Raw genomic sequence first — 10218 nt, 5'->3', positions numbered from 1 at the left:
AGCTTATACTTTCAGTACTAGATTCATTATCTGATCCTTTGATTGGGTGGACAACATGTCAGTTCATCCTGCAAGAGCTCTGATAGGTTGGTGGACGTCCTCCGGAAGTTGTCATAATTACTGTATAAGTCTATGGAAGGGGGTGAGAACCATGAGCCTCCTCGGATTTGTATTGAAGTCAATGTACCCAGAGGAGGACGGGAGCTAGCTGTCCTCCGGCTACACCATGGTGATACCCTACAGAGTGCTGTTGAGGCTACTGTAGACCTTCAATGCAAAAGTGTATTTTAATACATTATTTGGTGACATGAATATATTTAGTATAGTTTTATCTCAAAAGGATAACTTTTTAATGTTTTACTATTTCAATTTGTATAAAATTCACTGAGGATGATGGTCCTCCCCTTCCTCCTCTGAGGAGCCTCCACTGGTCCATTGTTGTCCAAAGGTTGCTACCAGCCGCTAAACTAGGTGTCCCGTCCTTCCAGGTTGTTGGCCTGAGGTAGGACTACATAGGTTTAAATAGTGGAATAGGGTGGTGGGGTTGAAATGAGTGTAGGGTTAGATGGTGCCGTATTTTACTTTTTTCATGTGAAGTATAAAGGATTTATACCCCAGTCTAGTTGGTGGCGGTAATGCAACATTTATTGGATGCCAACCGCCGTTAAACCTCATCGAAGAAGAAGAAGACGAAGAACGCTAAGCAGAATCAGAGAGAGGTTTCAACCAACATTTATTTGATAAAGCGAAAAGCTACTTTCATAACCATTGCTAATATGTCAAAACTACAAATGTTGAATGTGTTTGTCACCGAGCGTTTGTCGGCGGCTGCTGTGGAGATATTCGGAGCCGTGGAGAAGACCGTAGCAGAGTATCAGGAAGAAATCTGCCGTTCAGCGGAGGAGAACGAGCGTTTACGCAGGCTGTTGGATTTGGTTAGCAAACCAGAGATAAAGTTACACAGAGCAGGTTCGTACAACATTCTGTTGTTGTAACGAGATTTGACTAATAGACTAGATTCATGTTTATTTTCGAATGTTTTATTTAATAATGGAGTCATTCGTGTGCAGGGTTGCCAGGTCTAGCTAACATTTATAGACAATGACTACTCAAAACCTGCCACAAGGCCTGAAAACTAGCCCCAATTGGGGGGGTAGCAGTAAAAAAGGATTTGCCACGTTTATCCAATAAACCCTTTTTCCATAGCGTTATTGAGCGAATTAAGGAATATTCACGTCACGACATAATAATCAAAATTCGTTTCCATGAAAATAATCATTATTCTGAGCTAACGTGATGTAATCGAGGAATTTTAACATGTCGCAAGAGGAAAGATAAATCGCCCTTATTAAACTCGCCAGATCATTTTCCATCAACGGATGTCGATTTAACTCGTTTGACTGCTATGATTGTAAATCAATCCCATTTGCGCATGTGTATAATTTTAGATAAATCCGACAGAGTTTGAGTGATGAAACTTGGACAGAGGATCACAATCTCTGCTGCAAGACACACTTGGACGAACTTCAGGCTATTTTCTGGCAGTTGTGTCCTTACGTGCCAGCAGGGTTGGGTAGGTTACTTTCTAAATGTAATCCATTAGTTACTAGTTACCTTTCTCAAATGTAATCAGTAACTTAACTTTTGGATTACCCAGACTCAGTAACGCGATATGATTTCAGTCCGTCATGTTTCCCTTAAGAGGCATTGGAAGAAGACAAAAATGTATGTTTACTTTATTTAACCTTTATTTAACTGTTGAGCCACATCTATTGCAGAATAAAACAATGTTAAAGTTTACATAGCTGGCCATATATGGATGTTAAATTTTACTTTATAGGGTTGGTTATGTCGGCTTCTTCTAACCATTCACTTTCTACTACATATAAAAATACGATTAAATTATGTCTTTACATTAAAAGTCTTTCAGAATTCCAGTCATTCCAATAAATGCTATACACCAATCATCTTCAAGAATAGGACTTGGAAATATGGAAGGATATATTAGCCAAATTGTTTTACCTGAGTTTGACCCCAAAATTAAGGATTTATTAGCCAGCACTGTAATGAGTGTTTATGATTTTGTTGTCATAGAGGACTGATTGGGCTCATTGTGGGAAAATAAATGCAGCGCTCTTGGAATGGCATGCTTTGAGCACGAATGAAAAAATCAATTTGCATGTGAAAAATGAATGCCATATGCTGCATTTGCTATAGGTCTATTGTTTATCTTTTTGTTGGTGACACGTTGATATCTTGATAATATGTAGCTATTTAAAGGGCAAATCCACAGTTGAAACAATAACCAAACGGTCGCCCCACCTCTGTTTTGGTAAAAAGCTGAGGGACGGGTCTGGAGAAATGTAACCACTCTCAGATTAATAGACAGCTATGGATGAAAGGACTGACCATCCATGATATAAAAAATATTGTTTTAACCATGTTAAGAGGCTTTACAGTGTTTGTTTACATTTACAATATTTTAGAAACATTGGAGTAAAAGTTTATATTCTGGGTTCTCATGGAATGTGACAGTTGAACTAAGCTCATGAGGCATTTATAAGTTATATTCTTCAAGAATCAATTGATCTATATATATTATATTCAGGACCAGTCAAACATTTTGGATACACCTACTCATTCAGGGGTTTTTATTTTTACTATTTTCTACGTTGTAGAATAATAGTGAAGACATCAAAACTATGAAATAACATATGAAATCATGTAGTAACCAAAAAAGTGTTAAACAAATGAAAATATATTTTTATATTTTAGATTCTTCAAAGTAGCCACCTTTTGCCTTGATGACAGCTTTGCATACGCTTAGCATTCTCTCAACCAGCTTCACCTGGAATGCTTTTCCAACAGTCTTGAAGGAGTTCCCACATATGCTAAGCACTTGTTGGCTGCCTTTCCTTCACACTGCGGTCCAACTCATCCCAAACCATCTCAATTGGGTTGAGGTCTGGTGATTGTGGAGGCCAGGTCATCTGATGCATCTGATGGTTACAACATGATTCCATATGTGTTATTTGATAGTTTTGATGTCTTCACTATAATTCTACAATTTAAAAAAATAGTAAAGATAAAGAAAAACCCTGGAATGAGGAGGTGTCCAAACTTTTGACTGGTACTGTATATATAATTTAAATTAAAAAATGGAAGTAGCAACTACAGATTGCCACTTTTAAGTCTATCAAAGTGTGCAAGTTTGAGCATGTGTCCAGTAGTCCTATGGATTATTATTATTTTTATCAGAATGAATTTGACTGAGCAATAAAAGCCCCACTTGTATTCCATAGGCAGGGATCCGCACTATGCAGCTGTTACAAGAGCACATTTTTCACTGGCTGTCCACTGGTTTCAAAAACAATGATTGATAGGCAGCTTAAATTGATTGAATTCAACCATTATTGGGTTCAAATACACATTTAGAGTTGTGAAAAACCATCCACAACAACCACGATCCATAAGGCGCAGATATCTAAAATGCGATATTGGATTGTCATTTCAATAGGCATAGGCTACTGACTACCATCTGGGTTTATGATTGTAATTCAACTTTGGCATGGTTTGGTTAGCTAGATGCAGGTAGCCTATAGCCCCTGATAGGCAAGATGTAAAGTGAACGATTTAGCAGCTTGCTTAGTTCAAATTGACAGACTCATTTATTCAACATATAGTAAGGCGATTTTGGGGTAAGAAGTGCTTGTTGCCCAATAGCCTGCTGGAATAGGCTACTAAGGATGGGGTCGTAATTTCAATCACTGAATAACATATGAATATGAACTAATATGCTTGTCAACAACAGCCAGTGTTTTTTTTTATTTTTTACCTGTAGCCTATTCTGACTGACAGTTAAGTCAATGTAATGCATTCTAACAAAAGCTGATCCGCAATTGCGATAGAGCTGTGAGATCACAATTGATAACTTCCAATTGAATTAACTAAACATGGGCATTAATAATTAATAATAACACAAGGCTACAACAAAAATAACCTGAAGTTATAGGCTATTTATTAAATCCGTTTGCCAGCTCCAGATATGCTACACAAGTGGCACAAATTGATTTGCAATGACTGCAATGATATCGTCATTTAAACTATTTTTGTATCAAATGGTAGGAGACTACAGTAGCCTACAAAGCCATAGAAATTAGTACTCTACTTGATGGCCAACATATGCCAATGTGTCATTCTACACATTTTAATGTCATTTTTTTTATTGTGGACTTTTCCCGGAGAGGGAGTTCCATAACGGCCATTTCAAATGTCCACTCGAGCAGCGCTAGAAACTCAAGAACTGCTGCTCTGTCACACCTCCTTCCGGCCCTCCCAAACACTCATTCAGCAACAGCCTCCCTCACTGCATCATAGTCAGCAGCAACCCGTCACAGTAAAATAAAAATAAAACATTTTTTTTTTTAAGAAATGCGATGGTGGCCGCAGTGCAGGCCAAAAACCTGCAACCCGCGAACAATTCACCAGCAAAATCGTTTTCCAAGTAGCCCAAATTTCGCGTAAAACCACGGGCATGGCAACCCTGCTCATCACGTTGTGATATGTTAAAAGGAAGAGGCTATACGAACACGCCTTGTTCCCAAATGGATGACGTGTGTTTCGCAGTTGAGATTCGAGTGGAGACGAATGGATTCGGTTCAGTCAGTCATCCTGGCGAGTTGTCAACAGCAGCATTACGCTAGTTTAAACGTGTAAAAGACAGTGAGGTTTATTTCGATGGGCGAGGGAGAAATAACTTGTGGTATTGGTCACCATCTGGATTTCACCCTGATATGCCAATTAGCTAACGTATCGACAAACTCGATCCATTGGAATACTGCGTTACTTGATCTTATTTTAAAGAGCGCTCCGTTAGCCACGCCACCAGGACATTGCTCGGCATGTTACAGTGGGACACGTTTTAATAGGAGAAACGACTGTCAATTAAAAATGGGTCCGCCGTGGTTCTGTGTAGCCGTGTTATGCTTACATATCTGAGACTAGTGTATTGCAGGTAATTTCGTCTGATTTAAGTCAAATATATTTGAGTTGGTAACAGGGAAACAGCGCTGAGTCCTATACAGTTTGAGGTTTTACTTATTAAAACGTGTCCCAGCCCAGTTTGCCTATCTCTGCCCTCTGGGCCGTGGTTTATGGAGCGCTCCTTGAAATAAGCTCACCTAACTGGATCCGTTGAAATACGGCTTTATCTCACTACACCGTTGTGGATGAACAGTGCAAAGTTACTGTAATTCCCACTGGGCAGAAGTTGCTTCACCGTGCATCTGTATCACATGTCGCTGGCAGTAGCTACCTGGTTAATTTGTTACAGCCAACTTGATTATATTTAAAGTAGGACAGCAACCTGCACGATAAATAATGTGTACTTTTGGTAGTAACCATCTGGATGTCACCATGATGGAGTCTACTGCTCAACAGGGAGAGTTTGCACCGCAACCCGGCAACAACAGAACGGGGCACAGTCTATCCTTCAATCTTGATTGCCGAGCACTGCTGTCCTGCAGTAGGGAGAGGGAGGTAGTTAGATAGTCTAGCCAATATCAGGCCAGAGTGACATTTATTGTAGTGATTTTCACCGAAAATGTACAACTGTGGTAACGTCTACATTTTAAAAAAAAATCAACAATGTAATGAAGTCCCAACTTCGGCAAACAAGTTTACAATTCTCGACAGGTTACGTGGGTACAGTAAGTGACCCGTTACAAAATAGAACTAGCTAGCTGAGGGGGGCTGATTAGGACAACTGACTGAACCGAATCCGTTCATCCCTACTCAACTCTCTGCACGACACACGTCAAACAATTTTGGGCACCAGGCTTGTCCGTATAGCCTCTCCCATGCTAAAGAGCTTCGTCTCTTCCTCGGTCGTCACTAGATACCACAGCCACAAAGTCATAAATCCCTCCTATTTCTAAAATGTCTCTTCATAAAATGTGATTTTAAACTTAACCACACTGCTAACTTTATGCCTAATCTTAAGAAAGGTTAAATGAAAGAATATATAAAAAAGCACATTTTAGCCAATTTAGACTGTGGCTGTGGAAACCCTTACATTCTGGCTATCCTCGAACGAAACTCTGGTTCACCAACATTGCATTGTATAAATCACGTGCAGGGGGAGCGGTTTTAAGGACATTCCTGACCCGTAAACGACTAACCAAAATCTAAAACTGACCCTTACCTTAACCCTAACCAAACCATTAACCTTAACACTGAACTTAAACTCATTTTAAACTAATTCTGAAATAAAATACATTTTTGCAGATCAGGAGTGCAGGAGTCAGGAGTCTTTTCTGTGCTGTTTAGTGTAGACTAGTCAACAAAACCGTCTTATTGTTGAGCACAGAGAGGGCTTCCAAACAACATATCTGATACTTTATTAAAGCTGGAATATGTCATTTTTTGGCCAACTGACCAAATTCACATAGAAATGTAGTTATAGATCTGTCATTCTCATTGAAAGCAAGTCTAAGAAGTGGTAGATCTGTTCTATATGTGCTATGCACATTAATGATCTGCTTCCCATTCTTAAGTTTATTTTTTTACACAAGCTTCAAACAACTGAAAATACTATATTTTTGGTCATGGAAAATATATTTCACAGCAGTTTAGATGGTACAATGACTCACTACACTATACTTGCTTGTTTTGTCATTTAAACTGAAATAAGGAAAACTTGACTGAGTGAATGACTGAGCGATATCTGCATAGTGCACCTGTTTAAGATATATTTTTTCCCTCCAGACTTCCAGGTACTGACTCCTGCCGTTCACCCTGAGCAGCAGAACTGTAAGCAGGAGTGGAGCCCCAGTCTGGGGCAGGAGGACCCAGAACCCACACAGATTAAAGAGGAACAACAGGAGCTCAGACTCAGTCAGGAGGACTCACCTCAGCCCTCACATCTTTACCAAAACCAAACTGTGGATGACGGAGAGAGGTGTATTCTACCTATCATCATAACTGAAGAGATCAAAACAGAAGCTGATGGAGAGGGCTACATAGTACCAGAACCAACCAGTGATCAGCCCCTTTCAGTTCATCCAGACTGCTCTGCTGCAGTGGAGAAACCATATCGGTGTCAACAATGTGACAAAAGCTTCACACGTAAGGGACACTTGACCATCCATTCAAAGATACACACAGGAGAGAAATCTTATCTGTGCAAACAATGTGACAAAAGCTTCATCCAGAAAGGCGACTTGGACAGACATACAAGGGTACACACAGGAGATAATCCATACCAGTGCAAACATTGTGGCAAAATGTTTAACCAGAAAGGAAGCTTGACCATCCATTCAAGGATACATACAGGGGAGAAACCTTATCAGTGCAAAGACTGTGACAAATCCTTCAACCAGAAGATGGAATTGATATTGCATATGAGAGTTCACACAGGGGAGAGACCATATAATTGTCCTGTATGCAAGAAAAGTTACATGGCATTAAGCTATTTAAGACTTCATCAGCGTGTTCACACAGGGGAGAAACCTTACCAGTGCAAAGAATGTGGCAAATGCTTTGGTTATAAAGGAAGCTTGAAGTCTCATATGAGCACTCACACAAAAACTTCAGCCTGAAGTGAGAACAACAAATGATTACTCACATGAATTTCTTGTTACATCCAACTTGTACATAATTTATGTTCTATTTTCTGGCATTTGACAACTAAACAAATGTAGTTATGTGAGAGGAGTGATAAAACATCAGTCAGTATCAGATTCGTAAGCTCATTTTTTCTCTCACTTTTTTTGGATACCTACTGGCTAGGACAATGAGGGAATTTGACAATGCTGGCCCGGCTGAAAAGTGATTGCATCCTTTTTGAAACCAGGCTGCCTCACGGGCATGAGCCACTCCTCCCTCGCCACTTTTGCCTGGTCACATGACAGGCAAAAGTCCTAATCAAACTCCTGCACTGCTGGCAGTTTCAGGAAGTTGTCACAGCTGTGTCTAACAGAGCACACACTTGGATTCCTAAACAACAGGTGTTCATATTCAATTGTTTAACAATGACATACAGGATATTTGGGCCACTATCTTCTATCTGTACTTTTGTCTGCATGTTAGAATATTGAAGTAGCCTATTATGTCTTTGTTGTCTATATAATGCAGCAAATATTTTGTATGTTTCATTTTTGTTTTATAAAAAAATGTGGGGGGGGGGTAGATCTGCTTTAATATTGCAGACAGATTGTGGCTTTCAATGTAATTGTCTGCATCATTTCCAATCCCCCATAAATGTTTTTGTGTTTTTTATATATTTAATTTTATTATTTTCCACTAACCCTACCATCCCTCCACTAACCCTACCATCCCTCCACTAACCCTACCATCCCTCCACTAACCCTACCATCCCTCCACTAACCCTACCATCCCTCCACTAACCCTACCATCCCTCCACTAACCCTACCATCCCTCCACTAACCCTACCACCCCTCCACTAACCCTACCATCCCTCCACTAACCCTACCATCCCTCCACTAACCCTACCACCCCTCCACTAACCCTACCATCCCTCCACTAACCCTACCACCCCTCCACTAACCCTACCACCCCTCCACTAACCCTACCATCCCTCCACTAACCCTACCACCCCTCCACTAACCCTACCATCCCTCCACTAACCCTACCACCCCTCCACTAACCCTACCATCCCTCCACTAACCCTACCACCCCTCCACTAACCCTACCATCCCTCACTAACCCTACCACCCTCACTCACCGTACCATCCCTCCACTACCCTACCACCCCTCCACTAACCCCTACCATCCCTCCACTAACCCTACCATCCCCTCCACTAACCCTACCATCCCTCCACTAACCCTACCATCCCTCCACTAACCCTACCATCCTCCACTACCCTACCATCCCTCACTAACCCTACCATCCTCCACTAACCCTACCATCCCTCCACTAACCCTACCATCCCTCCACTAACCTACCATCCCTCCACTAACCCTACCATCCTCCACTAACCCTACCATCCCTCCACTAACCCTACCATCCCTCCACTAACCCTTACCATCCCTCCACTAACCTACCATCCCTCCACTAACCCGACACCCTCCACTAACCCTACCATCCTCCACTACCCTACCATCCCTCCACTAACCCTACCATCCCCTCCCTAACCTACCCACCCTCCACTAACCCTACATCCTCCACTAACCCTACCATCCCTCCACTAACCACCTACCATCCCTCCACTAACCCTACCATCCCTCCACTAACCCTACCATCCATCCACTAACCCTACCATCCTCCACTAACCCTACCACCCTCCCTAACCACTAACCCTACCATCCCTCCACTAACCCTACCATCCCTCCACTAACCCTACCATCCCTCCACTAACCCTACCACCCCTCACTAACCCTACCATCCCTCCACTAACCCTACCATCCCTCCACTAACCCTACCATCCCTCCACTAACCCTACCACCCCTCCACTAACCCTACCATCCCTCCACTAACCCTACCATCCCTCCACTAACCCTACCATCCCTCCACTAACCCTACCATCCCTCCACTAACCCTACCATCCCCTCCACTAACCCTACCATCCCTCCACTAACCCTACCACCCCTCCACTAACCCTACCACCCTCCACTAACCCTACCATCCCTCCACTAACCCTACCATCCCTCCACTAACCCTACCATCCCTCCACTAACCCTACCATCCCTCCACTAACCCTACCATCCCTCCACTAACCCTACCATCCCTCCACTAACCCTACCATCCCTCCACTAACCCTACCATCCCCTCATCCCTCCACTAACCCTACCATCCCTCCACTAACCCTACCATCCCTCCACTAACCCTACCATCCCTCCACTAACCCTACCATCCCCTCCACTAACCCTACCACCCCTCCACTAACCCTACCATCCCTCCACTAACCCTACCATCCCTCCACTAAACCCTACCATCCCTCCACTAACCCTACCATCCCTCCACTAACCCTACCATCCCTCCACTAACCCTACCATCCCTCCACTAACCCTACCATCCCTCCACTAACCCTACCATCCCTCCACTAACCCTACCATCCCTCCACTAACCCTACCATCCCTCCACTAACCCTACCATCCCTCCACTAACCCTACCATCCCTCCACTAACCCTACCATCCCTCCACTAACCCTACCATCCCTCCACTAACCCTACCATCCCTCCACTAACCCTACCATCCCT

General features: G+C 42.5%; 1 protein-coding gene across 1 annotated transcript; it reads left to right on the top strand.

The window, feature by feature from the left end:
* Nucleotides 1-575: 575 nt before the first annotated feature.
* On the top strand, nt 576-8264 carry LOC116354021 (zinc finger protein 239-like). The gene is made up of 2 exons (XM_031792773.1): nt 576-969; nt 6766-8264. Exons 1-2 carry the CDS (start codon nt 777-779, stop codon nt 7596-7598), a joined length of 1026 nt encoding a protein of 341 aa, XP_031648633.1. The 5' UTR covers nt 576-776; the 3' UTR covers nt 7599-8264.
* The last annotated feature ends 1954 nt before the right edge of the window (nt 8265-10218 follow it).

This window comes from Oncorhynchus kisutch, linkage group LG16, assembly GCF_002021735.2.
Source record: "Oncorhynchus kisutch isolate 150728-3 linkage group LG16, Okis_V2, whole genome shotgun sequence".
Lineage (NCBI taxonomy): Eukaryota > Metazoa > Chordata > Actinopteri > Salmoniformes > Salmonidae > Oncorhynchus > Oncorhynchus kisutch.
This window is presented reverse-complemented; position numbering and strand designations above follow the sequence as displayed.